This window comes from Cyclospora cayetanensis, unplaced genomic scaffold, assembly GCF_002999335.1.
Source record: "Cyclospora cayetanensis isolate NF1_C8 unplaced genomic scaffold, CcayRef3 CcayRef3_contig_4, whole genome shotgun sequence".
NCBI classification, from domain to species: domain Eukaryota; phylum Apicomplexa; class Conoidasida; order Eucoccidiorida; family Eimeriidae; genus Cyclospora; species Cyclospora cayetanensis.
The window spans coordinates 312-27,867 of NW_020312369.1; the positions used below are offsets into that span (position 1 = coordinate 312).

At 55.3% G+C, this 27,556-nt stretch overlaps 4 protein-coding genes across 4 annotated transcripts; 3 read left to right on the forward strand and 1 right to left on the reverse strand.

The window, feature by feature from the left end:
- Nucleotides 1–387: 387 nt before the first annotated feature.
- LOC34622106 lies at nucleotides 388–4,883 on the forward strand (the record flags this gene model as incomplete). Its single annotated transcript, XM_026334349.1, has 7 exons — nucleotides 388–455; nucleotides 829–884; nucleotides 1,563–1,662; nucleotides 1,876–2,013; nucleotides 2,412–2,715; nucleotides 2,929–3,820; nucleotides 4,127–4,883. Coding segments are annotated over 7 exons (2,315 nt in total), but the record flags the coding sequence as incomplete, so codon positions are not given.
- Nucleotides 4,884–8,020: 3,137 nt separating this feature from the next.
- On the forward strand, nucleotides 8,021–9,188 carry LOC34622107 (splicing factor U2af small subunit B). The gene is made up of 4 exons (XM_022735287.1): nucleotides 8,021–8,219; nucleotides 8,394–8,603; nucleotides 8,735–8,978; nucleotides 9,083–9,188. The coding sequence occupies exons 1-4, from the start codon at nucleotides 8,021–8,023 to the stop codon at nucleotides 9,186–9,188; spliced, it is 759 nt and encodes a 252-aa protein (XP_022588756.1).
- An 813-nt stretch (nucleotides 9,189–10,001) lies between these two features.
- LOC34622108 lies at nucleotides 10,002–11,214 on the forward strand. Its single transcript, XM_026334268.1, has 8 exons — nucleotides 10,002–10,166; nucleotides 10,220–10,283; nucleotides 10,343–10,408; nucleotides 10,461–10,551; nucleotides 10,607–10,638; nucleotides 10,702–10,783; nucleotides 10,840–10,951; nucleotides 11,011–11,214. Exons 1-8 carry the CDS (start codon nucleotides 10,002–10,004, stop codon nucleotides 11,212–11,214), a joined length of 816 nt encoding a protein of 271 aa, XP_026190053.1.
- Nucleotides 11,215–23,472: 12,258 nt separating this feature from the next.
- LOC34618379 lies at nucleotides 23,473–25,806 on the reverse strand. The gene is made up of 4 exons (XM_026334270.1): nucleotides 25,604–25,806; nucleotides 25,363–25,453; nucleotides 23,887–25,206; nucleotides 23,473–23,817 (listed from the first exon to the last, which is right to left on the reverse strand). Exons 1-4 carry the CDS (start codon nucleotides 25,804–25,806, stop codon nucleotides 23,473–23,475), a joined length of 1,959 nt encoding a protein of 652 aa, XP_026190055.1.
- Nucleotides 25,807–27,556: the final 1,750 nt, after the last annotated feature.

Here is a 27,556-nt window from a genome sequence, read left to right on the forward strand (position 1 = left end):
GTCTGTGTATCTGTGTGTCTGTGTATCTGTGTTTATGTGTATCTGTGTGTCTGTGTGTGTTTCTGTGTCTGTGTGTTTCTGTGTCTGTGTGTATGTGTGTGTGTGTCTGTGTGTTTCTATGTATGTGTGTGTGTGTCTGTCTGTGTGTATGTGTATGTGTCTGTGTGTGTCTGTATGTGTCTGTGTGTCTGTCTGTGTCTGTGTGTCTGTGTATCTGTGTGTCTGTGTATCTGTGTGTCTGTGTGTGTTTTTGTGTCTGTGTGTTTCTGTGTGTGTCTGTCTGCCTGTGTATGTGTCTGTCTGTGTCGGTGTCTGTCTGTCTGTGTATGTGGATGTGTGTGTGTGTGTGTGCGTATGTATATGCTGCGAACTCTGCTGCTTCAGAAGTCAGCATAGAAGATACGGTGAAGGCTATTCAGGAGGCAGACCGATTTCCAGTAACTCAAATGCTGGAAGTGAGCGACTCAAAGGCTGTGCAGCGCACTGCAAGACTGAAGCGCACGACGGACGGCGCTCTCTCTGCTGCTTGCTCGCTGCTGCACTCCCTGCCTTCCCTGCGGCATTCCTGTGATGGATGGACACCTTTTTCGATCGCTGAAGTCTCTGAACTTGTGGCTGCTTATGCTCTCATAGGCTCTAGCGCTGCCTCTGAAAGCATGAGCAGCTACAAGTCCAGAGAATTACTCCTCACTTTTCTGCCCCTACGCGTTCCTCTCACAGCCGCCAACACGGGAAGAAACGCTCGTCTCTAGAGGCCTCTTGCTTGCCGCGCTAACTGCTCGTTGACTGCTCTTCTGTCGCTTTTCCGGTGTCTCTTTGCGGCTGCAGGTGAGGCCTCCCTGCGTCTACAGGAGGCAGTGCCACTTCCTCTATCAGCGCCTCAGGCAAGCATCGATCTCTGCTGCAGCTCCTCCCTATCGTCTCCCCAGCTTGGTCTCTCACACTGCGACCAGGCTGGCCCCTTTATACGCGCCGCAGCACACTTAGAAGGCACTGCCTCCTCCCGCAATGGCATTGTACACCTCTTCATGCCACACAGCTTCTGATTCTGCCGGTTTGTGTGGCTGTGTGTGTGTGTCTCTGTGTATGTCTGTCTGTATCTTTCTGTGTGTCTGTCTGTATCTTTCTGTGTGTCTGTCTGTATCTTTCTGTGTGTCTGTCTGTGTATCTATGTCTGTGTTTGTTTGTCTCTATTTTTTTGTATGTCTGGCTGTATCTTTCTGTGTGTCTATCTGTATCTTTCTGTGTGTCTGTCTGTATCTTTCTGTGTGTCTGTCTGTATCTTTCTGTGTGTCTGTCTGTATCTTTCTGTGTGTCTGTCTGTATCTTTCTGTGTGTCTGTCTGTGTATCTATGTCTGTGTTTGTTTGTCTGTATTTTTTTGTATGTCTGGCTGTGTATGCATGCATGGATGTGGGTGTATGCACCGAGTCGCACAGATGCATGAGGTTTAACCACCGCTTTCCACGTTGTCTACTCACACACAGCTGTGGATAAGCTCTGCAGAGACACAAAAGCCTTCTTCCACCACGGGAATGTCTGCGCGTGTGCTTCTCTCGACAGGGTTCGACTCTTTAAATCCTTGCTCGCACAGCTGCCAAAAAGCAGACATCGCCTCATGGAAGAGGCTTCCCAGGATGTTCCTCCCCTGCTCCGGCCTGAGGTTTGTCTGCTTTTCTGCCTCCACGCCTCTGTTCAGTAACCCCTTCCAAAGCGCTCGCCTTCCTGCCCCTTAGTGGATTGCCTACGCAGCAGCAGCCACATGGCGTGGAGGCCAGCTGTGTCTGCTGCTGCCTCTCCGTCAGCAATCAGGCATGCCTGCAAGAGCTGGCTCTGCCTCTGCTGCGTGTGTCGCTCTTCTTCAACTCGCAAACAGGTGTGGGCAGCCCTCATGGGCATCAACCTCGTCGGTGTGCTGCACACAACCAACGTGGCCTTTCAAGAAGCCGCTGCCTCGCTGGAATTCCTTGCTCTCGAAGCTCTGCAGTCCAGCGAATTCTCACAGTACCACGAAGTGAGCAGCACGCCGAGCGACACATCTGCTACTGCCACAGAGGCAACGCTGCTGCAGAGCCAACAGCTTCCGCTTTTGTATGTGTAGTGATCGCGGTAAAATCGGTATATGTATATATATATGTTTTCATACATGCGTTTATATGGCTGTGCATGCGTGTACCTGTGTGTGTATGTATTGTTACGTATTTGTATCTATATATCTATATATGTATATGGGTGTTGTGTATGTACATGTATACGGGTGTTGTGTATGTACATGTATGTGGGTGTTGTGTATGTATATGTATATGGGTGTTGTGTATGTATATGTATATGGGTGTTGGGTATGTATGTGTATGTATATGTAGGTGTGTGTTTGCATGCGCTGGTGTGTGGGTTTGCTTTTTATTTTTGCAGTACAACGATTTGCTGGGGAGCACTGAGGGCCGACGGCGTTTAGTTACGTTGGTTGGGGTTGCCTTGCAACGGAATCCTTTGTATGTTTCTGTGCGGGGGATGGACGCCTTGGCAGCTCCTCTGTTGTTGCTGTTTTATGAGCGGGAGAATGTGGCTCTGGCCTGCCTTGAGAAGCTGCTACAGGATTTCCAGCAGCACCTCTTCGCTGCTGACAGCGCCTCCTTCCTTCGCCGGCAGCTTGCCGCTTCCAACCGTTTGCTTGCCTTTGTAGATCCTACCCTGGCCCTCCATTTGTACAGACTAGGCGAGCGAAACACCCGCACTCCAGCACAGAAAAGGGGGAGAAAAATCGACTAGAAGGGGTCAAGCGGGTGTAAAAATCCTCCGCCCCAAGCGAGAAAAGAGGCCTCTAACGAGCGACTGCGTTAGAGAAACGCGTTGCAGCGGAAGGGGGGACGGCGTCTTGGTGAGGCATACTTTACGGACTGACTGCGTGCGGCTTCCGTGTGCCTTTCAGGGCTTCACTCCGACATGTATGCGTTGTCTTGGCACCTGACGCTGTTCTCTCACGTGTTGCCGCTGCAGCAGCTGCTGCTGCTGTGGGATACCTTGCTGTTGCAGCCTCCTACGTTCGTGCACTTCTTGACGCTCTGCATTCTGCATTTCTTGAGAGTGCCCCTCATGAGCTTCTCGCCGGGGGAGGAGTCGACGGCCATTCGCCTGTTGCAGACGTGTTTCGCGTTCATCAATATTCCTGCTCTCTGCGCTGCCGCTGTGGCACTGCAAAACGCAGTCCCCTGGTCCCTTGCCCTCCTGCCTTCGCCTCAAGAGGTTCGTGCAGACGCAGAAGCGGCGGAAAAGCCGTCATGCGGGGGCATTATTACTACCGACGCTCCAGCAGAAGGCGCGCAGACCGCACCCACCGCAGCAACAGACCGCGCTTCAAAGCCTCCAGCAGACTCGGGGAAGGCCGTTAAGAGGCTCGTCGTCGAGACAAGCAGCGGCGAGAAGCGGCTGGAAGCAGTGTCTACCGATGGTGCTCTCCACCCCCAACATGCACATGCGACGACGCTCGTTCGCGAAAAGGCTTCCGAAGCGCAGCAGTTCTTCATCGGTGACAAGGAACTCACCCGCACTCACACCTCCATCCAACAACAAGGCCAAACGCAAGACAACGAAGGCTTTCCCCACTGCAATGCGGAGAAACCCAGCGCAGTCCACGGGAGGGCATCCACCCCGTCGAGCTGCGAGGGAGACGCTCAAGGCGCTTCCCATAGGAAACATGCAAGCTGGAAAAGCAGAGCACTTATGCGCGTTGTCAAAGGGCCGGCGCTGATGCTTTTGGGGGCACCCCGGAAGACGACTGCTGCCAGAAATCTCCAGCGAGGCGGTCTAAACGAGGGCAAACGGTGAGCGAAAGCGGCTACGCGGGAGAGCCAGAAAGCTTCCCGTGCAGCCTTCTCAAATTAAGCCATTTAGAGCCCTCTCAGACCACCACTAGACACTGCGCTGCTGCCCAGTCCTGCACGCGCTCGAGGAAAGCGATTTTTCCTATGGCGCGTCCAGATGGCGCATGGCGCATGGCGCATGGCTGCTCCGTCGATGGGAGGCACGGCAAGGCAAGGATCAACTAGAAGACCTTCAAGCCATCGCTGCATTCTCCGTGAGTGGTGTGCTATGTCTCTCTGTGAGGCTGCGCTGCGTGTTCGCTGCAGATGTTGCGCTGATCCCATGGAAGCCCTGTACTCGAGCGAACCGCTTGTGTCTCGGTGGTGGGAAAAAATGACTGAAGCGGCATTCCTAGAGACGACTTCGCAGTCTTGGAATGCTGGCGGGACAGGCAGCACTCCTTCTCTCGCCAGTGAAGCCGGTGATTTCGAGGAAAAGGCGCTGCAGCCTCCCTGCATTGGAGTTGACGTCTTGCTGCAGTTCAGTGAGGAAAGCGTTGTCTTGGACATGCGCCCTCGAGCTCTCTTCGAGGTCTTGCACTTCAACAAGTCCATCCACATCACGCCAAAAGACGTGGGAGAGCTTATCTGCTTGCTGAAAGAAGGCCAAATGTCGCTACCAGACCCTAAGGGCGTGCATGTGCAAGTGCAGAAGCTCGGTAGTAGCAAGCCACTCATCGGGAAGATGACTCTTGCAGGGAACGCGTCACCCCTCGAACCGCTTCAGGCAGCCTCCGAAGCGAGTGCCGCTGTTGGTCTGCCCCATTCTGAGCCTTCAGAGGGTGCGCAATGGAAGTCTGGACTCTCGCCAGCCGCAAGCGGCGTCTTACAACCCTGGATTTCCCCCGTCATGCACCGCTTGCCGCTAATCGTCGTTGTTGGCGACAAGGAGGATTGCGGATCGGGACTTGCAAGGCGGCTGCTCATGGCTGGAATTGCCTGTGTCTGCGTGCTGCTTGGAGGCATCGACGCGCTACAGCTCGATGCTCCAAACGACTTCCTAGCACGGAAGTACCAAAACTGAGGCCCCCCGGGGAGCCCCTCTCCGGCTCATCGGCGATCCAACTTGTATATGCCGACGCACGCAACGTAGTTTTTTAGCGCTGCCATACTTTCTAAGTACTAGTCGTGCAGCCCTCTAGCGCAGACGGGTTGAAACACCCATGCTTCGATGGATGGGGAAAAGGACGGGGGGAAGGGTGTATGGGTAACCCGAGATCAACCGAAGGCAGCCCTAACATCTGGCACACACTGTGGCACTTGAAACCAGAATTTACGCCTCGCGACTACAAAGCATAAGCAATGATTAGTTGCAGCAAGAAGGCGCAGTTGCGAAATGGCAAGCAGGCACAGCAAGCCTCAATGCACGGGCCAGCAGGGGTACAGAGGAGGAGAAAGCAGGCATATTGACTTTGGTTGCCATTCAGAACGATACGATGATTTGCCATGGACGTCTTGCAAATGTGCGCATGCAATCGCACCTGCTCTTTCTTGCTTGCCCTTCTCTGACTTACGTGCAGCATTGAACCACGTAGGGGTAAGGATTTCAAACTTGGTGCTTGTGCAGACACGGATGCATCCATCTATGAAGCTGCAGCACCGCGCTATTCAGTAAACATTGCAGTGTGTGTGTGGGATAGGGTGCCCCGGAATACCTAAGAGCTGAACAAATCAAAGTGCCTCTTAATTCTTGAAGGCTTTGTTCGATGCAGTGAGCAACCTGTAACCGCGTTTGACGCCTGCAGTGGTCGAAGGCTCTCATGTGTCTGCTCTACACGAGCCATGGTAGGGGAAGAGGTGCATTAGGCTACCATGGCATGCGTTGCCGCGAATGGGTATTCCTACTGCCTTTTGAGATGGCTAAAGTCGACACAGTACAATGTAAAGGGTAATACTTGGTCGTAAAGTTGAATTGAGAGGCGTACTTTTATCATTCATGGCAGCAGCCTCCTCCATTCAAGCCTGATTTTGAGCGGCTCTGTGTAGCGGTCCGTATTTGTAGATCAATATGTGATGCCTAACGGGAATTCGTGAGTGCTGTCCGTACCCCTCCAGACAGCCTTCGTTGGATGAATTCGAAATACCCAGACCGCTACTGCTGTACTGCACACACGATCCCCTGAAAGCAGTAAACCAGCTGTGAAGCTGCAGTAGGGATCAGATCTCAATCTGAGGAGCCGCAAATAAACCGAATGTGATACTTCTCAGGTGCGCAATAGAGCCATACCACAATGCTTATAGAGTCTCGACATTATTAAACATTGTCTCGTGAAGGCAAAAATTGAGTGACACGAATCTTAAAAACGCTTTTTAGTCATGGAAACACCTCGTAGAAGCCATTGCCAGTTTAGAGTTCAAAAACCTCTATTGTACGCTTTGTCCTCTAACAACTCGACATTTTGGGAGCGCTTATATATATTTCCATATCTCCGTTAGTGCAGCCTGGTGCTGTAAGGCTGCAGTAACTTTTTTCTGGCTCTGCCGCAGATCGAAGGCGCCCATAGGCCACTTTCTAAAGGGCGGCGAGGACCAGGAACTCTTCCATAGCAGATGCTATGCGATAATCAGTTGCATTATCGCAGTTCCTTTTACAACAGTTACTCATGCTATAGGATGAGCTAAGCGCTGATTGCATGGTTAGATCCGTCTTGTTGAGCATGGATCGGGCGACGCTCCAATTAAGCATCGTCTGCCACATTTCTAAAATTCAACTAAAATCAGCAAGGAATTAACTAATCGGTTTACTTTCTCGTATATCTTGTACATTGTACAGTAGTGTTCCCTCACTGTAGGCAGACGCCAGTTATTCTGGTCTGCCCTAGATGATGATACACGCGATTAGCTGTGAATCTTCCAAGTGCTTCAAGGGTGCACCTGCGCACACCCTAGCTGTCCTCCCCTAACGTGGAAGCTCCGAGGGCCCCGGGTTGGGGAAGAAAGCAGCTTGTTTGAAGAACACACAACTCTTAACCGAGTTTGTATTCAGCCTGGACTGAAGCGTCTCTCTGCAGAAACATAACAAGGTACGTTACAGCTTTTCAGTTGCACAGCGGGCTGGCACTACAAAACACAAGTGCGCGTTGTATTCCTGTGTCACCATTTTCTGCGTGCACAACTGTGGGCAAATGCTCAAGGTAGGGCGCGGCTCCTTGCGCTTCGACTGCCCTCCCGTCCCTCATGTAGAAACCGTGTGGGCATACTCCAGAGAGCTCTTCAGAGACAGCACATAGTGACATCCCTTGTGCTTTAATAGGTGGAATTTGGAGCTGGGGCCTTCTTCATGCAGACACCAGGAGGATCGCATTAAAAGGTAAAAGTATCTACAACAGTTGAGCCCAACAGGCGTACGCATTCAAATAATCACGTTCGAGAAGGTACACGGATGCAGCACTACACAGTTCGCTCCTGCTCTAAAGTGTACCTTTATCCTAACAAAACGAGCGGGCAATGGTGAAGGTTTGTCGATTGACATGTCTCATATTGTAAGCGCAGTCCAGCCCTGCAGTGGTGGCAGTGCAAATCTCCACACCGAGGTGCAGATAGAAATAGTTCTTGTTATTTTTCCGATCCTTTTGAAATTAAATGCTAAACACGAAGCTTGCTAAGCAAAAGCAGTTTAAATGCAAATATATAAGGACTCACGCTCTATGTGGGGAGTAGCATGCACGTACGCAGCCACCAGGCATCCGTGCGCAATTAGATGGTGCGTGCTCGACCCTGGAAAATCAAGGCGAATCCTCGGTGCTGGATCACTCGTATTGGCTGTATTTTACCAGCTGTTCATGACCAGGGATTCAGAACATACTTTTGACCTCGTTTGGGCCTACGCCTCGTGGGTACGCAGCATAGCAGAGGCGCGGAATACACCGCCCTGTTGCCGTGGCATTCCTGGTAAAGCAGTTGCATTTTCGTCACGTTCGAGGAATATCACTGCTTATTCCCGTGCGACGTGCGTTCTGGAGCATATTTAATGGACGAAGCGACTTGTCGCGCCCTTGAACTCCTTGAAGACGGCCCCCCCCTGCAGTACTGTATTATATCTTCCCTACGTGGCCCAGCCAACTGCATTGTATACCGTTTCCTTCCTTACAGGCCGATCTGGTCATTGATCTGGGTTTCAGCTCGCTGTAGGCAGTCTTTGCGCGGCCGCCGCCAGTGACGATGGCGGAGCATTTGGCGCGGATTATTGGAACAGAGGAGGACAGAGTAAACTGTCCATTTTACTGGAAGATTGGGGCATGCCGTCACGGTGACCAGTGTTCAAGGTCTCATTATAAGCCCTCGTCGTCTCCAACTATTGTCCTTCGTCATATGTACCCCAACCCCCCCGTGGCGATTGCCATTGCAGAGGGTCAAAATGGTGAGCGCATACGAGAAGATAGCTTGTGCGCTGGTGAATAGACCCATGAACCAAGCACTGGAATAAGACTTGCTAGTGCTATTGAAATAGGGCAGGCTTTGTGGGGCAGCACAATCATTATTAACGACTTCGGGGCGTGTCAGTGGGCTGCCAGTACGTGGCATGTTTGTTCAGTCTCTGATGAACTCCTAGATGAAGCTGCTGATCACTTTGAGGCCTTTTTTTCGGAGGTTTTCGAAGAATTGTACAAGTACGGAGAGGTCGAGGATATGGTAGTGTGTGACAACATTGGAGATCATATTATCGGAAATGTGTATGTGAAGTACTCGGACGATGATGCTGCAAAGAAGGCTCTTTCTGCACTTCAGGGACGGTATTATGCTGGTGAGCGTTTTGCTTGTACCATCGGCTTCCTGTATCACGATTGTGGATCGCTTCATGAATGTATGGACCTTCAGATGTGTCTCCTCGACTTTTCCGGTACCCTTTTGAAGCTATGATCTGTTTTTTCGTAGGGAAGCCTATTCAAGCAGAATTCACGCCTGTAACTGACTTCCGAGAAGCCCGCTGTCGCCAGTTTGTTGATGGGCAGTGCCGCCGTGGAGGATACTGCAACTTCATGCATCTTAAGCACGTTCCACGATCGTTGAAGCGTAAGCTGTTCAATAAGATGTACGAAGAACATCCGGAGTATAGGGATAAGGTTCGGGGAGGACGGCGATCAAGGTCGCGTTCTGCTTCACCGCGCAAGAACAGACGGTAAGCTTGATTAGGCAGGCGATATGAATGAGGGTGGCCCCCTTCACAGTCGCCGTATGGCTCATAGTTCTGGGTTGGGCATGATTTTTACATGCGTTTCGCAGCTCGCCGAGCCCCCATAGGTCTGAAAGGCCGGAAAGGCGGACGAGTGAAGAGCGACGCGCCATGATTGCCCAGTGGAACCAGGAGCGCGATGCTGCCCAGAGCTGAAAAAGTCTAGACACTTACATACACCTTCGAACATGCATTGGTCCCTGCGAGAAAACCCTTGATCTCATCGTTGGATTCAGTGCAAGCTGCATGACGCGTTTACATGCGGCCATTGATGAATTTGCCGAGATACTTGCTGCTTCATAGGTGCTAGCTCATAGGAAGCAGCTAGCTGCAACAACGTTCCGGTGTTCATAGGCCGGATTACATACAGCTCGGTACATTAAGCGTGTCAAGGCGTACAATGTTGCACGGCCTCTACTTGCTTCTAGATACTTTTTTGTGTCACAGGGGCTTCTCGTTTGCCTTGCATGGACGACAATAGGCTGTGCCTTGTGGCAGAGCTGTGCCACATACTAGGGCAGGTCGATTCCGTTAAGGGAATAATGGTTGTTTCTTAGCTTTGCAATTTATATGGCAATAGCGTTCGAGCGCTGCTGTCGAGTCGCGTGGTGTTGGGCAGCTGCATTCCCATACTGTCTACGGAACATGGAAGCTAATCTAGGCATTATGCAACAGTATTATTATTTACGCTCTACATATAGGATCAACACTTTTTAATTAGCGAAAACCCATGAAATGTCGAAAGCAATGAGTAGTGACGCGCAGTGCCTTGCGGGAGGGCAGCTTCGTCGGCTGTACGTGCACGTGAGGGTCGAGGCTTCTCGCAATGCGCGAAGTGTCATGAAAGATTTATTCGGTTTGTCATGACACTGCTAGCGCCGTGGTGTGGAAGTTTTTTTGGCTCGGTGCCAACTGCTGGCCGTGGCGTGAGGTTGGGAGAATCCTTTTCCGGCTACAACAGCCGCAAGGATGTTGCACAGCATCTTACGATCGCTGCGCGGATCCCTTGTGGAGCTGACAAAATGCGAACCCGTATCAAACCAATCGGAAATTGCCCTGCGCAGTGGGCTTGAGAAGTCGGTGCTTTTCCTTCTGTGCTCATCGGCGATCATGGGCACTTCAGCACTCATCCTTGTAAGCATACATTTTTCTGCCGACCACGAAAGCGCATTAAAGTACATCAACAGGGCATGAGTCAGCAGCCTGTATACTGCGACAAGGGCCTGGCATTTTGGAATGGCCTCTTAGGAGGTATAGTTGCTTGAATTACATATGCAACTTTTGCACCAATACAGTTCGGCACTACTTAGCGATCTTGGTGATCACGGCTGTCGCGTGCTCCACCGCTTTATTTTTTGATACAGAAGCAATCAACCGTAAGACGGTCCAACTTTCGCATACCAACACCCTCTTATAGGCTCTGTGCAGTAATGGCCAAGCTGATATGGACGAACGGCGAATCAAGCTTCTTCGAATTCGGAACCACTGCCTTTAACATTTCAGCTTGCCTCGCAGGAGGGTATGCCTATCACTGTTCATGTGATTGTTGAATATTTAATGCACATTTTACGTAGTCCTCTACTGGCGCTCATATGGATCATGCGCGGTACGTGCACATTGGCTCCCTCTGTTCGAGACTTTTCTTCACGCCTGCGCCTATTCAACTTAGGGGCTATTGAACTTACGTCTTCCCCTACATGCCGCACCACCGCTCCCCTACTTTACGGTGGAAGTATTGCAAATATTACTTTGTCAGTCAATATTGCTACCGTCCTGATCCCAGCCGATTCACCTTGATGCCTATTAGGACGATTAGCGCGTTGACTTTCGCGTCATTGATGATCAGTTACTACATTGCATCTTCAAAACGATTCTATGACATTGCTATTCTCTCATGCGTTTGCGACCCGATCTCAGTTGTAAGCAGCCAGCTCTCACCTAACTTATCCCTAAGGGCCCATATGCAACTTTCTTCCAGATGGTCGAAGGGGTTGCTGAACACCTCCCAGAACCACCAAGAATCCGCCATCCTGAATTCGTACCTTCTTTCAACGGACGCGTGGCGAAGCTGCTTTCTTACGAGAGAATAGGGGCTTTTGTAAGGCGCATTTTGGATGCGTTAACCCCGGATTCTTCCCTCCCACAGAGATTCAATTCTTTAGTGGAGACACGGGTGTACTAATTACACCTGCATCAACAGGCCATAGGTGCTCAACTAATCTTTGCACTCTATGGCCAGTAAGGCTTTGCTTTTGTAATGTCTTTTCCCTGTATCAATCTACAAAGAACCTTATTGTGGGAGAAATTTGTAGCGGTAGTCTGCGACGCTGAAGAAAAGTTGGTTCACTACTTGGATCCCTGTGAGTGTCTTATTCTGACAGACACTTGAAGGTCCAATTTTCAAATCCGGTTTACAAATTGTTTATTATACAGCGAGAAGCCATCGATAGCTGATGTCGCATTGCAGTCGATGCCCTGTGAACAGACACCAAAAGATGCTCCAATTGTATCATTTTTGCAAGAGGCACCTATCAGCGCAAGAGAGTAGCGCCACCCATCAAAATAATCAAAATTCATGTTGTTGAATGCACACAACGAAGTCTTACAGCAACTTTAAACACAGTCCTTCCTGTCATTCTTAATTTGGACAAAGTTTTTTAGTGGGGCTGTGTAGCTCTAGAGAGATGTGAGACGACGCAGTATGAATAGCGCTGCACTTGCTTGCAGCACCTCCACTCTCTGTGGGTTGCGCTCAACACCATACAAGCGGCTTCTTGTGTCTAAAGGGATGCAACTTACCCTAATGTGAACTCTTCCACTGTTTCGATGTACGCGTCTGGGTGGCGTGAAGCTACCATGAGTTTTGCAACCTGCTGTTGAAGGGACGGCGAGTAAGAGGCAGGAGCGACACTTAGGCAGAGTACGTAGTCTGACAAGTAGCCTTCCAAGCTTGGGCATCGGCTGCCTGACATCTCTGGGCTGTCGCCCAAAGCGATTTCAGATGAACTGTCTGTGTTGGTTTGTTGAAAAGCAGCTTGTATTTCGGGACTTGGCTGGTACTGTGCTGGGCAGAGGGCAATGCTGGACACGTATTGGGAGATTTCCATAAACCTTGGCACAGCCATCGGCAGGATCTGATCACACACATTTGCATGCAGAAAAAGAAGCGATCATCTGCATGCAAACCGAGTGGTATGCGTGATCGCTGGGCAAGCTGACTAGTAGTATACTGCAGTTGTATGCTGCAATTCCGATCAAGATGCACGCGTGTTGCACAGAGAAGCCACTGTGAGTGTGTACTCACAGTGTTCTCGGATATCCTAAAAATCTTGACCGCGGAGTTCAAGTTGCCTTGCAGGCACAGTTGCAAGAAGAGGCCTCTCTGCAGCGTTACCCGTGTAGTCACTAAAAAGGGTACAAGGAAGGCTACCACCTGGAGCATGCAGATTTCGTTTGGTGTAAGGGCCTCCTCGAGAGCCCTGTTGGTTCGCATGGGCGCTTCAGGCGCTGCACCCGAACCTCGGATCCACCATTTGTGTAGGAAGGAGTGCGTGCGCGTGAGCCAGCAGTACGATTTGTTTTCTTGCCGGAGTGTGCCATCGAGGGCCTCCTTCGCCGCATACAAGTCTCTATAAGGACTGTCCTCCCATAGATCTTCACCCAAAAGCTCCATAATAAATGGAAAAAGGGGGGTCCCGACAAATGTCGAAGCATGCCCCGTCAAAAGCAGGAGGCTTGCAGCTGTAAATGCGTGGGCCAGCACGAGCAGCTCTGGGGGTGCTGGTGTGCCGACGCCGCCTCTGGCGAGGTGAAGCATCTGCCAGTGCACGTCTAGCACGTTTAGACTCTTAGTTGAATCTGAGCTGGTGCCTGTGCGTACGGCCGCAGCAGCTGCTGACAAAAGAAGCTCCTTGACAGCTTTCTCATGAAGTGTTGCATCGTGCGTCATCAGCAGAATACACGGTGACGGCCGCCCTTTGCAGACATGGTGGGCCTGCAAGAAATTTCACACACGCACAGCCCCCCCCCCGGAAACAGTACATTAGGCCTGAAACTCCGTGCGTCTAGCACGCAGCGCACCAAGCTGATAACCTTTTCCCGCTCACGTTGTCTGCAGCATGCCGTCCAGCAAGCAGTCGAACGATCATTAGCTCCTCGACGCTGTCGGCAGCATCAAGGAGCGCATGCCACGCCGCATGCTGCTTTGAACCCGACGCTTCCGGCTCTCCAAGGGGGCAGCAGTCTGGCAGGATTCCTGGAGGCAGTTTGACAAGCCTATCGCTCCAAAGAGGATGCCAGCTTAGGGTGTTGCAAGAGGCACTCCCCAAATCGTCCCTGTGTGGCAGTCTGTAACCCCGCCAAAGAAGAAGACGCGCGCAGCGCAGCCTTGTTGCGCTGGCAGCCGCGAAGAACTCCTGGCCCCTGATCGAGGTTTCTACGGCATTCAACACAAATTCTGCCACGCTGAACGCTTCAGGCTCCCCCGCAGCCTCCCCACCGACTGTACAGACACCCCGGCTGCAGCGCAGCAGCAGGCGATCTGCCTCCTGCGGGAAGAGCACGTAGATCGCCATGAGGTCGAGGTGCCTCTCTTGCGTGTCCAACAGTTCTTGGAGGCCCTCTGAGCAATGAGGCGCAATTTCTTCCAAATCACTACGCTGGGCTTCGTCGAAGACGGAGAGTTTCGCGCGTAGGGCTTTCGTGTGCCGCACAAGAACCTGGCAAAGCGCAGTTTCCGTCAAGAGCGCTCTCACGGGGATGCTCCCCCGCGGTGCACGCAGCGTTTCCTCAGAAGCCTTCAAGGTCTGTGTGAGTTGGCGCAAAGCGAAAAACGCGAAAGCGAGAGTCTCGGGGGGAGTTTTGAGTGCCACGCCCTCTGCGCGTGCAAGCAGCCGTTGGAGGGCACTCCCGAGAGCTCTGGGTATTTCGTCTGCTTCTGCTGCCTGCTGGCCAAGCGCAGGCTGCTTGCCAGAGCGCCAGTGTTCAATCCTCGCGGCTGCCCCCCTCGAAATGAAAGCGGCGAGGTCTAGGAGCACTGCCCCTCTTGGAGTGGCGAGCGGCGTGGGGGTGAAGGCGGCTTGCTGGGGGCGCGACAGCACGTGTCTGCATGCAAGCTGCCAAAACGTTCCGCTGAAAGCCTGGTACGAAGCCTCTTCTGCCGTCATGAGCAGCTCCGCACAGGCCGCATCGAGAGAAGAGTCGAGCGAAAAGAGAGCAGCCGAAACAGAGCACCCCTGCCCCGTTCGCTGCTCCCACGCGGCAGCGAACGGCAGAATTTCTGCGTGTCGTTCTAGCAGCGTCGAGAGCGCAGCTTCGGTGTCAGTGTCGGTGTCAGCACTGCCCCGCATGTCTGCAGTGCTTCGCAAGCTTGCGCCTTCGCGCGGCTTCCCCCTCTGCCGCTCACGCTGCCTGAGCTCCCCTTGCATGCGGAGAGCGACCAGGAGTTGAGCGGCAGCCCCCAGAGGTTGGAGGCTCTCTAGGAGAGCCTCCCACTGGCAAACAGGGAGGTTGAGGAGCACCAGCGATACGAGATCGCTTGCTTCGCCTGGAGGAGGTGTTTCGCCTGCGCCTCCTCCTGCACTCTCTGGGGGAGATGGCGAGGTCACTTGAGCGGCGTGACAGAATGCCTCCTGTTTGCTGCCGCTGGCGATCTGCGTTTGCCAGTCCTCGAAAACATCCCACGCGCCGCAGTCAAGGAGAACCCTTGCACCGTGCAGCATGTGCATTTTCAGTGCGGCAACGCAGAGGGGAAAAGCGTCCGTCCTACGCTGCAGGAGGGCGGAGCGCTGCCTCACCGCGAAAATCAGGCAGATGGTGCTGTCAGCTGCAGCGGCGACGAGACTTGTCGCGAAGCGGTCTGTCTTCGCCTCTTTTTCCCCTGGAGCGGCGTCCTCCTCGCTTTCTCCGTGCGGCTTTGAAGAGGCCCTTGCTGCACGCAGAGTCTCGCCGAGATCGTCTTCTTTTGCCGAGAGACAAGGAGGGAAAGGGGGCAGAAGGAGGGCTGCCACATCCAGAGATGGCGCAGCCAGCTGCAAGGCGTCTAGCGCGTCTTCTTCTGCCAGACTGCCTAGACCTGTCCACTCAACAACGCATCGAGCGGCCTGCAGTAGCGTCTCCTCCGTCGCATCGTGACGAAGGACTGCAGAGGAGGCGGCAGCTCCTGCTGTTGCTGTTGTTGGCATTGGTGCTGCTGTTGCTGTTGCATGTCGAAGAGCCGGCAAGAGCAGCCATGCCGCTTCGCACTTGCAGGAAGAGACGCAGCAGGCGAACAGCCTGCGAACCAACAAAACGCGTCGCTGCAGCTCCTCAAAAGGAAGGCGGCAGCATGCTGGTGCACCCAAAAGGGAGATTCGATGCCTTGCTGCTTCTGCTGCTGCTGATAGCGTTGCTGGTGTTGGGGAAGACAGCGATGCTTCTTGAGGCTCTTGAGGCTGCAGACGCATCTGCTGGCAGAGCTGGAACAAAGTTGAAGGGCTTAGGAGAGAGGGGGTGTTGGCGAAGTTGGAGCTCATGAGTGCCTCTAAGGATTCGATAAGAACGCCACCGAAAGCCACAGGCGCAGTTTTTAGCAGCAGACACACGGCAGAAGACGCGTCGGAGATGATGGCCTCTTGCGTTAAGGGCGACGCATTGAGCAGAAGCACCTTCCGCAGATGCTCGAGCCGAAGATTTAAGCCTTCCCCTTCCAGACTCTCATCTGGAAGCAGAAAAAGAGGCGTGCTGCCCGTGGTTCCTCGAGGCAGCGCACTAACCCCTGCTGGCGCACTAAAGGGGCCCCCCTTGGGGGCCCCTCCGCAACGCGTAGGATCCACCAGCGACTCGCTGTCTCGCTGCTGCTGCTGCTCGTGCTGCTGCTGCATCTGTGGCGGTCCAAAAGGAGCGGCACCGGTGTCTAGCAGCGCAGCTGGAGGGAGCGGAGATGCCGCGTGAGTTATATCGGAATCCTCGCGATCTTTTCCAACTTTTGGAGATGCCTTCGCAGCGTCTTGAGCTCCTGCGAAGGTGGGCGCTGCAGCACAAGACAGCAGTGCCTGCTGTGCTCCTGCAGCGCTACGTTGGACGCCGCAAAAAGCCTCGGAAGGTGACAGACTGGTGGTCGTAGAGTAAGTTTCGAGAGGGGCATGCAGCACACGCTTCGGCTGCAGCGGGGGCAGCTCTTTCAGCGGCTTGCTGAGTGGCATTGCAGCGCTGACAGCTGCTGCTGCAGCGTCAATCAGCGAGGCATCTTCTGCACCGATCTGCAACAACACCTCCCGCCTATATACACTGTCCGCAATGAGTCGAGCTCCCGGAAGCAGCAGGGGGGAGAGGCTGCTACTACTGCAGCTGCTGGTGCTGTTGCTGGTGCTGTTGCTGCTGCTGTTGCTGCTGCTGTTGCTGCTGTTGCTGCTGCTGCTGCTGCTGCTGCTGCTGCTGCTTCTCTTGCTCCTAGGGTATCGCTGGGGAACTTTGTGGAGGAAGCGCAGCAGCAGCAGCAGCGCATGCGCGAGGCGCTGGAGCCGCCCATCACGTGGGGATGGCTTCGAGAGCAGCAGCAGCGGCAGTGCATTCAGCAGCAGCAGCTGCTGAACGACTAAGGCTACGTCTGCTGCCGTAAGGCCCTTCGTTTGCAGCAGAGAATGCGCGAAAGCCGAGCAAACGTCGGCAGGGGGCAGGAGGCTACTCCCCGCTGCAGAAGAACGCTGTTCATTTGCAGAGCCTGCGGCGCATGCTGCCTCCTCTGTGGCTGGCAGCATCAACACTGCAACAGAACTGTCTCGCCATAGGAGAGCCTTACAGTCTGCGAAGCTGCGCGGCACAGGAGCAAGCCCCCAGCTCTCCGCATGCTGCAGCTGCAGCATCAGCTGCTCCTGCGACGTTCCCCAAGTGGGCGAAAAAAGAGCGGCAATCAACGCCGCCTCGTTGCTTCCTTCCATCACTTCGCGCAAGAGCAGCAGCTCCCTTGTGACGTGGCGAGCGAAGGCTTTCACTCGGGCAGAGGCCCCTGTTTCTTTTCTCGATGTTTCGGCAGCGGCGCGTGAGCGGTGCGGCAACGAGAGAGGCATGCCTTTCTGCTGTGGCTGCTGCTGTTGGTGCTGCTGTTGCTGTTGCTGCTGCTGCTGCTGTTGAATAGAATGCGAGTCTCCCGCATCTACGTCTTTTGCCGCTCTTGCGACAGAGTACAGTTGCTTCGCGCTAGCCGCGGCAGAAGCCACGGCTTCACCTGCGGCTTCGAAGGCAGAAACAAACAAAAACGAGGGATGCCCTTCTTGATCTCTGCCTGCACCTGCCGCTGCTGAGCCTTCTTTGCTGCCCAGCAGCTGCAAGACAGAGCGACCTAGCGCGAAGTAAGGGGAACTGCCGTTGCTGCTGCTGCAGCTGCCGCTGGAGTTCAACAGCGGGAGCTGGCGAGGCGCTGACAGCCAGACGGCAGATGCAGCAGAGGCGCGCAGCGCAGCGTCTGCCGCCTCTGCGCTGCGAGTCTCTCCTGCATCTGCCGTCTCTGGCGCAGATTTGAAGGGCCGCACTAAATCTGCTGCCGTCTCTGGAACCCAGTTGACACATGCTCTTCGAGGCGCACTCGCGACACTAGCAGCTGCAGTAGCAGTAGCTGCAGCAGCAGCAGCGCGTCGAGCAGCGGATTCTTCATGCACAAGTCGAGGGAGTTGACTGACGGCTGCCACGCAGGCTGCAGCCGCTAGGAGGCGGCATGCGAAATGAGGGGCTTCCTGCTGCATGCAATCTGCAGCAACAGACTCTCCTAGACACACCAAAAGAGGCTGTTCAGCAGCCTGCTGCTCCTCGACAAGCAGCGAATGCGCTGCCTCAACAGATCGGGAGGCCTCTCCTGCCGGCACAGCAGCAGCAGCTACTGCATCTGCTGTTGTTGCTGTTGCTGTTGCAGCAGCTACTGCATCTGCTGTTGTTGCTGTTGCTGTTGCAGCAGCTACTGCATCTGCTGTTGGTGCTGTTGCTGTTGCTGCTGCCGTAAAAGTACCGCCGAAAGTCTCCTCCTCTACGCCTCTATGGCGTTTATTTCGTGTAGGTTCGATGAAGCCTTGCTGCGACGTGTCTTTCCGCTTTGCGCTCTCCTCGCCTAACGCTCCAGCAGCAGCAGCAGCAGCTGCAGCGGCTGCTGCTGCTGCTGCTCGCTTGCGCTGCAGCTCAACAGCAAGGAGGGTTGCCGCTACGGTGACTGCCTCGCGTCTCCGATGCAAGGCGCTATATGCGCGGCCTCTTGCAGTGTCGAGCAGCAGCTGTGCCTCGCGTGCAGGAAGCGACAGCAATTGCACAAGGCTCTTCAGCAGGCTGCCGTGCTGCAGAGTCATGGACGGCTCTACTTCCAGCAGATCTCGGAGCAGCTTTTGCCTGCCCGAGAGAGTCTGCAGCTGGCGACGAAGCCGCGTAGGCTCCACCAGCCGCTCAAGGATGTTTGCTGCGACAGCAGCATCACCTGCAGTCGCTGCTGAAGCTGCTGCTACAGACTCATCGAAGTTTGGAGCTGGGGGCGAAACTTCTGCCTCTTGAGCAGCTCCTGCAGCAGCAGCGCCGAGGGCAGCAGCTGACAGCCGAGCCTCGTTCCCTCCAGACACGTCAGCAGCTGTCTCAGCTGTCTCAGCCTCAGATGACAGCAGCGCGTTGATAGCAGCGCCTCTTGCGCGGCTCAGTGCTGCGGCTACTGCGGCTGCCGATGCGGCACTTATAGCAGAAGGCAGGAAGGAGGAACGGTCCTGCTTCTCCTGCTGCTGCCGCTGCAGCAAGTCACTCAGCAAACATACAACTGCATGCAGCGTCTGCTCAGCGCCGACATCGGCTTTGAGACGCTGCAGCCGTCGCTCCAGCTGCCGGTGCTCTCGTGGATGCTGCTGCGCTGTCAGCGCAGCAGCATCCACAAGAACCGCTGCCTGCTGCAGCGCAGCATCCGCGAAAGCACTGGAAAAAGATGACAGACACGGAGATCCTTCATTCAACAGCCGACGGGCTGTTTGCAGCAGCACACGGCCGCTGCACTCTGCAAATTCCGCTGGAGCTGCAGCGCCAGAGAGGATCGCTGCCTCCCTCCAAATGGGGAGCAACAGCAGCAAAGGGTGCTGCTGCTGCTGCTGCTGCTTTGCCGTCTGCAGAGGCGGGAGTGAGGCTAGCAGCAGCGCAAGACGCTGGAAAAAATCCTGAGGCTGCAGAGCCATCGCCAACTTGCGGTGTAAACGAACCGCCAAAGAGAGCAGCGCCGTCCACTGGGCAGCATCCGCATCGCCTGCTGTATCGCCAGCTGCATCGCTGCTGCGGCTCCTGCTGCTGCTGCCGCTGCGCCACTGCTGCTGCTGCTTCCAGTTCTGCCAGATTGCCCGCTTCAACAGAGGGAGGAGCAGCATCTCTGCGGCTGCAGCGCTGAACGCAGCTGCGCGCAAGTCTAGCAGCGTTGCTCTCAAAGGCAAGCTGCTCAAAGACTCCTCTCCCCCAGCGCTGGATATCAGCTGCTGAGTCATCCCCACTGCATCCATGTGATGCAACAAAAGCGAGACATCCTCCTGCAGTTCCCCTTCAGATGCCAGAGACACGCCTGCTGCTGCTGCTGCTGCTGCTGCTGCTGCTTCTGTGGGATGGGTTGCCCAACAGTCTTTCGCCTTAGACTGCTGCGGAAACGCCTGCTGCTGCTCTTGTTGCTCTTGTTGCTGCTGCAATTTTCGCTGCTGGAGGAGAACTTCTAGCAGGACGGCTTTTGCGTAGGGAGCTACGAAGGCAGCAGGCAGAAGAGAGTCGCCTTTTCTGTATGCCGTGATACGCGCAAGCTGGAGCAGCAGCGAAGGCTGTGGGAAGAGGCGCTGTGCAGGAGGTATCGAGAAAGAGCTGCTTGCGGCAGCCAACATCAGCAGCGTCCAAGGCAGCAGCCGCAGAGCTGCATGCTCGGGGAGGGAGGCAGCGGCAGGGATGTTCGAGGCGGAGATTGCATCTGCTGCGGCTTGAAGGGCAGCGCGCGCAGAGCAGCGGGAGATGCGAAGCATCGCAGCGGCAAGAAGAGGATCTGCTGCATCCGTGGCAATGCAGAGGGAGAGCTCCTGAAGCAGATCCCCCCCGGAGAGACACGCATCCAAGGCAGTTAGCACCGCTTCCTCGTCGCACGCATCGTCGTGAGGCTGCTGCCTCGCTGCTGCTTCTTCTTCTGCAGAGGCGGCGACAGCAGCCTTGCTAGCCTTGCTAGTTGTCGTCGAAGCATGCGCTTCAGGATGGAGCTGGTGAACACGCTGCGGAAAGCATGCGCGCAAAGCCCTAAAAGGCTCTACAAGCAGAGGCACAACTGCAGCAGCAGCCCTATTGACACGCCGCTGCTGCATGCAATAGTTTTCTGGAATCCTGCTCGGAAGGCGAGCTGCTGCTGCTGCTGCCGCTGCTGCTGCTGCCGCTGCTGCTGCTGCTGCTGCTGTTGCCGGTTCCAGCTGTTGCTGCGCTCGGTGAGCGGCGAGGAGGTGCAGCAGCAGCAGCAGCATGCGAGTAGCATCTGGCAGTCTCGCGAAGCGGCAAAAATCCTCGACAGCTCCTTCTGCCAGCACGCGCTTTTGCTGCTGCCGCTGCAACTGCTGCCGGCATGGATGGCGTCTTGCAGCAGCTGCCACTCCCGTCCTCCTGAGCTGCTGCAAATGCGGCCAGCTCGCTACAGTGCTGCTGCTGCTGCACGGCAACTGCGGCTGTTGCTGCGGCTGCTTCGAAGGCTGCATGGCGTCTCGAAGGAACTGCCGCAACAGACAGAACTGCCGCATCAAGCCGTGCAAAGCGAAGAGCCGTCGCACGGGTGGCTGCGAATTCTCCTTGAGGGAAGTTGGAGAAAGCGTCTTTAGCAAGTCACTGTCTAGTCCCCACGGAGCTGTCTTCTGCTTCACGCATCCTGGAGAGACTGACTGCGTGGCAGGATTCACGGCTGCTGAGGGGGGTAAGCGTCTCGGGGATGTAGGTGAGGATGCTGCTGCCTCTCCTCCTGCTGCTGCTGCCTCTCCTCCTGCTGCTGCTCGTGAAGGCTTCGATCCAGCTGCAACGACAGCCGCGGCAAGCGAGGCTCCTGCAGCGACGGCAGCAGCCTTTTCCCGCTGCCGTTGCTGCTCTCGCAGCTCGCTCAGCTGGCGCTGCTGTGCCTGCTGCTGCAGCAGCGGAGACAGCCGCGCGAAGGCGAGGGCTTCCCTCGAGCGCTGCCGCTGCGCTGCTGCAGCGGCTGCAGAGGCAGCAACTGCAGCGGGCAGAGGCTCTTCGAGGATCAGGTGCAAGCAGGCAGTTGCAAGAGGCAGAGCGCAAGTCTGCAGCAGTCCAGTGCCGCGTATGATGGCGAGGCAGCGCCTTACTGCCCACACCGCAAGCTCCGCAGCTGAAGGCTTCTGCGCAGCACTGCCTCGCTCGCTGCAGGCGGGAGAACGCCTCAGCAAATGCAGCCAGTGGAAAGGCGGCAACGACTCGGGGAAGGCACTGAGGACTGCCTGCCAGGAGGCACGCAGCTCTTCAGGATGCTGCTGCAGCGTCACTTCGACTGCGAATGTCTGTGCGTGAGCGGCGAAGAGACAAGCGACTTCCAGCGCGAAAGAGGACTGCTTCTCTGCCCCGTCCAAGGAGGTGGCGCCTTCTGCGCGCTGCAGGAGATGCCACAAAGCCCTCTGCAAGTGCTGCAGCAGCAGATATTCGACTGGACGTGAAGCAGCAGCAGCAGCAGCGGCAGAGGCAGCCGCATCAGCACTTGCGAGCAAGCGAGAGTTGGGCTCCTCTTCCTTCTCCTGCTGCTGCTGCGAGAGCAGTCCATTCCCAGCAGCAAGCGGAGCAGCAGCCTCTGTTTCCTTTAGGCCGTCTGTGACACCAGGCACGCTGGCTGCCGCCTCCGAGAGACGCAGCAACATTTCGCAGCGTCGAAGCCTCGTAGTCGCAGCGGCAATCTGCAGCGCAGATTCTCACAAACGCAACGCAAGACTGAAGCTGCTCGCCAGACGAAACTCCCCACCTCCCACATACCAACAGCAGCCCCCTTTCTTTATTCCCTTCTAGCGAAAGTGCGTCTCAAAGGCAGGCCGACTTAAAGAAAGAAAACGAGCTCTCTCGGAACTGTAGCCTGCGACTGCCAGAGAGGTTGCGATGCACAGATGCATGCATGCATCCCTCAGCATGCCATGCCGCTTGCCTGAAGAGGAGCCGCTCCGTCAGCCTCCGCGACTTTTCGCTGCTCCTGCAGCTTCAGCGCATGCCGCAGAAGCAGCGCGAGACGTCGCAGAGGCAAAGGGTCAGAGCACCAGGCCCCCTCTGCAACAGCAGCAACAGCGGCAGCCGTGAGTTGCATGCGATTCTCGCTTTCGCCGTCCGTCGTAGCGAAGGGGTTGTAAGCGAGCGCCTCCGACAGCAGCCAGCAGTCCAGCGCGTCACCAGCAGCGGCATTCGTGGCGCGATGAATTTTGAAGACTGCCTGCAGCATCCAGCGCAGAACGAGCCACAAGGCGCGAAGCACAAGGCGCAGGCAGGCCTTAAAAGTGCACTCCTTCCAGCCTCCCCTGCATGCGGGGGAGGCAAGATGCAATAGTAGGCAGTACAACAAAACAGCTGCAGCCATTCTCCCCCCTAGCAGGAAGGAGAACTGCTGGGAGTCTCTCGTACGCTGGCTCTGTCTCTCAGCGACGGAATTTTCGAGGTGCCCCTCAGCGAGGGCACACGGCGCCTCGCTGCCAGGGAGAGGACATAAAACAACCGCAGTCGCAAAAGCTCGCATCCTTCCCACCCGCAAAGAACGAACGAACATCCCACCCAAGCAGGCAGAGCTCAAATTGCAGGAAAAATAGAGAGACGCAGACGGCAAGGCACACGTCAGAAAAGCAGAGCGGCAACGGCGCTTCTAAACAGCAACTAAAATGAGAAAAGGAGGCCAAAATGCGCACGCATGGGAAGATTTCGCGAAAGGCGTCGAAGGAAGAAAAAAACCAAGAAAGAATACAGACAGACACCGTGTGGATATATATATATATATGTATATGTATGTAGAGCCGCCAGGGACGGCAGCACATACGAAGGAAATCCAGGAAAAAGAATACTTGAGAGAAAAAAGGGCACACAGATGTATACATACACGCAGCAGGAACGGCTTCTATACGAGACAGACAACACAAGTGCAAGGCGCAGTGCCTGCAATCATGCAAGCAATCCATCAAGCAATCAAGCAGTCCATTATTCAATCGATCAGGCAGTCAAGCAGTCAGTCTGTCAATCAATCAATTGAATAGTAAGCCAATTAAACAATCAATCAAACAATCAATCCATAATTCAATCAATCAATTAACCAAGGAGTCCATGAATCCATCCAATAATCCATCAATTAATCCATCAATTAATCAAACGATCAATCAAAGCAGACATCAATCCATCAAACGATTGAACAAACGATCAATCAATCCATCCATCACGCAATTGATCAGTCGATCCATGAATCGATCGAGCAGTCAAGCAGTTACTCAATCACCTGAAAGTCTTCCTCCGAGGCGTGTGGGTGCCTGCCCTTCATGATCCAGCGTTCCTTTTGCAGCTGCGACAGAGCGACTTGCAGCCTTTCTTCTTCTTCTTCGATACGTCGAAGCAACTCCGCCTTCTCCCCACCGCTTGCTGCCGTTGCCGTTCCTGCGGCTGCTTCTCGACGCGTGCAACGAACTAGCGAGAGAGCTCCCTCCAGCAAACTTTCCGCCTCTTTCCAGCGACCCCCTGCTGCAGCGGCATCCGCAAACCATCCTACATCTGCACATCGAACAGAAGAGAGACAGAGCTCAAACCCAGCAGACGGCGGCTGTTGTTGCTCTTGCTGCTTTTGCTCTTGTTGCTGTTGCTCTTGCTGCTTTTGCTCTTGCTGCTTTTGCTCTTGTTGCTGCGCTTTCTTCGAGTATCTAGAGGGGGAGCTTTCGCGCTGGTGCCCAGAGGGTTCTAGGGAAAGCAGCAGGAATGTCTCCTCTGCATGCTTCTCCGATCCACTCACGCCTACACCAAACGGCTCTCTACCCCCCAGGGGAGGCAGCAAGGCGAGGGGGTATGCTGGAGAGTCTCTCGAGCTGTTGAATGCTGCTGCCCATCGCAAGAGAGAAGTCTTGCTGCTTCCACCCTCTCCGCGGCAGACGCTGGTTCCCTCGCGGGAAAAACGCTGCGGCGAAACCACCAAATTGTTTCTATCCAAGTCAAAGGGCAGAAGAAGGAAGCCATTCGCCTGAACTGGTGCGGCAGCACTAGTTCCAGCACATGCAACAGCTGCTGCTGCTGCTGTTGCAGCAGCAGTTTCAGTTTCAGCAGCTGCCTTTCTAGCATAGTGGCGGTGCTGGCGCTGCTCCTGGGAAGGCTGTCGTTCATCTTCGAGCTCGAGAGAACTCCATCTGTCATGAAACAGCAGCAGCAGCAGTTCGTCGGATTCTCCAGCGAAAGCAGACGCTGCGAGATGCATAGGGGGTGCCTTCCCGCGAACTTGCAGCAGCGCAACTTGCTGTGTCAGTGTGTCTGCCGCAGGCAGCTCCTCGCTGCTCCTCCTGCGCAGAGGCTGCATGCGCTGCTCGGGAGGAGCAGCTGCCCCCAAGAAGGCGAGAGGCTGCAAAGCTACTTGTTCTTTGCGCGGAAGACTACCGTGCAGCCGGAAGTGTTCAGCTCCCCGCGAGCGAAGGAGCCACAAGAAGGGGGCAGGCAAAAAGGCAAATGGCTCATAATACGCAGCCTCAACAGTGCCCCTATCACCACCCCTAGCGTCGAGGCTGGCAGCGCTGTTGGAAGCGCTGCTGTCTGTACACCCCGTCACCCCCTCGGAGGTAAGACGCAGCAGCAGCAGCTCGTCTGAGGAGAAAGACATGGCGAGAAGGCTGCCGCAGCTGCTGAGAGCAACGTGCTCAAGCTGGAGGGGGGAGTTTTCTAGCTGCTTCGCCGACTGCTGCCCCTCAAAGCGCACAGAAAGACGCCTCTGCAGCTCTGCAACAAGCAACTCCTCCTGATGAGCAACCTGCTGCGCTTGCGAGGCTTCTTCGTGTAAAGGCAACCCTTCCCCTTGCCGATTCTCACTCCGCTCAATCCACCGCTGCGTTTCCAATTGGAGATCTCTTGGCTTCAAAAACAATGGACCGTAAAACGATGCAGGGCAGTTTAATTGCCGCCAAGAAAGCAAAACACCTTCGCCTTGTGTGTGGTGTTGCTGCTGTTTTTGCTGCTCTTGCTGCTGCTGCTCTTCGCCTTTTTGCTGCTCTTGCTGCTGCTGCTCTTCGCCTTTTTGCTGCTCTTGCTGCTGCTGCTCTTCGCCTTTTTGCTGCTCTTGCTGCTGCTGCTCTCCACCCTTTTGCTGCTCGTGCTGCTGCTCTCCACCCTTTTGCTGCTGCCGTACATGTGCCTCCAGAGCGCGCAGTGCCTGCTGTGCGGAGAGGGAGCGGAGAAGATTTAGAGAAGGGAGGATGGCTAGAACCGGGGTAGGCGAGCTGAACCCCCTTTTTGTGCTTATTTTCTGTGGAGAAAAACTCGAAAGAGGCCATAGCGACCCTTTCTCCCCAGCCTCGCCTTCTGCGCGAATTTGCTCCTGCTGCTTCTGCTTATTTTGCTGCCTCCGCTTATTTTGCTGCTGCTTCTGCTTCTGCGCGCCTCTAGTTTCTAGGTTCTCTTCGTCCTCCGACGAACTCAGAGCACCCTCTTCGGCTTCGCTCTCCGTCAGCATAGCCTGGAGAGGAATACAGCAAGTCCAACCGCACTCACCTTCCTCCTCCGCCGAAAATCCAGAAACAACAACAACTGGCAAAGTGGAGTGCACCGTGACAGCCGAGGGGGGGCAAGGCATCGGTGGGAACCATGCCGAGAAAAACTCCCTAGCCGAGAGCCGTGACGAGGTGACATCACGCCTTCCCTTGACGGCTGCATTATTTTTCGAGTCGTCACAAGTGGCTGCCTCCTGCGAAGCCTCCCTCTTCGCCTCCTCCACTTTGCACTGCTGCTGCTGGCAGCGGATCGCCTCCGCATGCAGCAACATGAGAGCGCCCTCCTTGGTTTGTACGCAGTAGCAGAGGAAAAGAACACCCCACGGGCAGCTTCCTACCCACTGCAACACGACGTCATCGCGAGGAAGAAGAAGCCTCCGCAGCGGCACTAGCGGCTGCGGCGCAGTAGAGTTCTTCCCCTCTCTGCCACTGCTGCTGCTGCTTGTGCTTGGGCTGCTGCTATCGGCATGGCTGCTGCTGGTGCGGCGGCAATCCTCAGTCTTAGGATCGCTGCAATTCGTATTCTCAGGATTGCTGCAACCGCTGCTTTCGCTCCTCTCGAAGGAGGGCAGCAGCAGCAGCTCAGTTCGTGCCGGCGTCGTGGCGAAAGTAACAGCCAAAAGCGAAAAGTCTGCTACCAAGGCACACGACAAGACGCTTTGGTCAAAATCATAGAAATACGTTGCAGCAGCAGCATTCCCTTCGACTTTTTGCCCCTCCGAGGCTGCCGTTGATGCTGGAGTGCGCGAAGAGGAACACACAGGCCAGAGAATCCAGAAGAAGATGCGGCTGCCTTCCCAGGAGACAACAGACACGAAAGTTTTTCCGGAGTCGATGTGCAGTCTCCCCGCAGTGCCCCAGGCTTTGCAGATTCGCTTGGCTTGGGGAGTGCCGCAGATCGGCAGCTCGAAGCCAAGGCGGCAACTAGCGGTACGCTCGCCGTGTTGCTGCTCCTGAGCATGCGGCAAAAGAAGACGGAGCAGCCCGCTAAGCATCGAGCTGCCGCGCTCCTGCGACGTTTGGATAGCGGTTGGTGCGCCTTTGGAGGGGTGGTCGCTGTCATCGGCAGCTGAAGCGGTGCCATCTTGACTGCCCCCGCCGCTCGATGGCTTCTGCAAGGAGAGCAGCTGTTGCGGAGCACTCCCCGCATCAGACGCATGCCCTCGTGGGGGCAAGGAGAAGGGGGTAGAGAGGCAGCGCTTGACTTCGAGACAGCCGAATGAGGGGAAAGCGAGGGGCGGTACGTCCTCCGGGGGCAGAGCAAAAGACGCTCCCGTCTCGACTGGCCACATCGTTGGATTCTGCAGCAACTAATTGAGGTGGCTGCGCCTCTCCGCGTGCGTGGCTTCGGGGGAGGCGGCTGAGCGGAGTCGCCACTCGGCGTAGGCGGCTTTAGTGCCACAGCCCGTGCAGCTGCCGAGCCGCCTCCAAAGCATCGACTCTCCCCCCTCCCGAACACTTACTTCTGCTGTTAGAAGTTGAACAGATACACCCGCAGAGTGCGCGGAGAAGGAAGAATGCCGCGCTTGATGCGCTGCTTTTGCACTCAGCAGCCCTCTCGGGAGTTGAGGCGGCTGCTCTGCTCAGAGCTAGGCAGCAGCCTCTTGAAACCAGAAGGCCCAACTCATGATGTTTCCAGCCGAAATCGCTTACTTCGCTGAGAATTGGCGCTGAAGGCACATGCGCACCTTTATCCGCAGATGGTGGCCGAACTCGCTCTCTCGGGGGGGAGGGAGGGAGGGGCCCCCTGCAGTAGGAAGTGTGTCGGCAGCGGTGGAGGGTTCAGGCAGCTCTTGCCTTCGGGTAAAGAAGAGTATTTCTGCACTATTCATC

Bases quoted from the DNA above. Each gene is read 5' to 3' on its own strand.
- LOC34622107 (XM_022735287.1), top strand. From the start codon at position 8,021: ATGGCGGAGCATTTGGCGCGGATTATTGGAACAGAGGAGGACAGAGTA. The intron at 8,220-8,393 runs GTGAGCGCATAC...ATGTTTGTTCAG, and splicing joins CATTGCAGAGGGTCAAAATG to TCTCTGATGAACTCCTAGAT. The intron at 8,604-8,734 runs GTGAGCGTTTTG...GTTTTTTCGTAG, and splicing joins TCAGGGACGGTATTATGCTG to GGAAGCCTATTCAAGCAGAA.
- LOC34622108 (XM_026334268.1), top strand. From the start codon at position 10,002: ATGTTGCACAGCATCTTACGATCGCTGCGCGGATCCCTTGTGGAGCTG. The intron at 10,167-10,219 runs GTAAGCATACAT...GTACATCAACAG, and splicing joins GCACTTCAGCACTCATCCTT to GGCATGAGTCAGCAGCCTGT. The intron at 10,552-10,606 runs GTATGCCTATCA...CATTTTACGTAG, and splicing joins TCAGCTTGCCTCGCAGGAGG to TCCTCTACTGGCGCTCATAT.
- LOC34618379 (XM_026334270.1), bottom strand. From the start codon at position 25,806: ATGCCTTGCCCCCCCTCGGCTGTCACGGTGCACTCCACTTTGCCAGTT. The intron at 25,454-25,603 runs GCAGAAGCAGCA...AAGGGGGTTCAG, and splicing joins GAAACTAGAGGCGCGCAGAA to CTCGCCTACCCCGGTTCTAG. The intron at 25,207-25,362 runs GTACGGCAGCAG...AAAGGCGAAGAG, and splicing joins TGCGCGCTCTGGAGGCACAT to CAGCAGCAGCAAGAGCAGCA.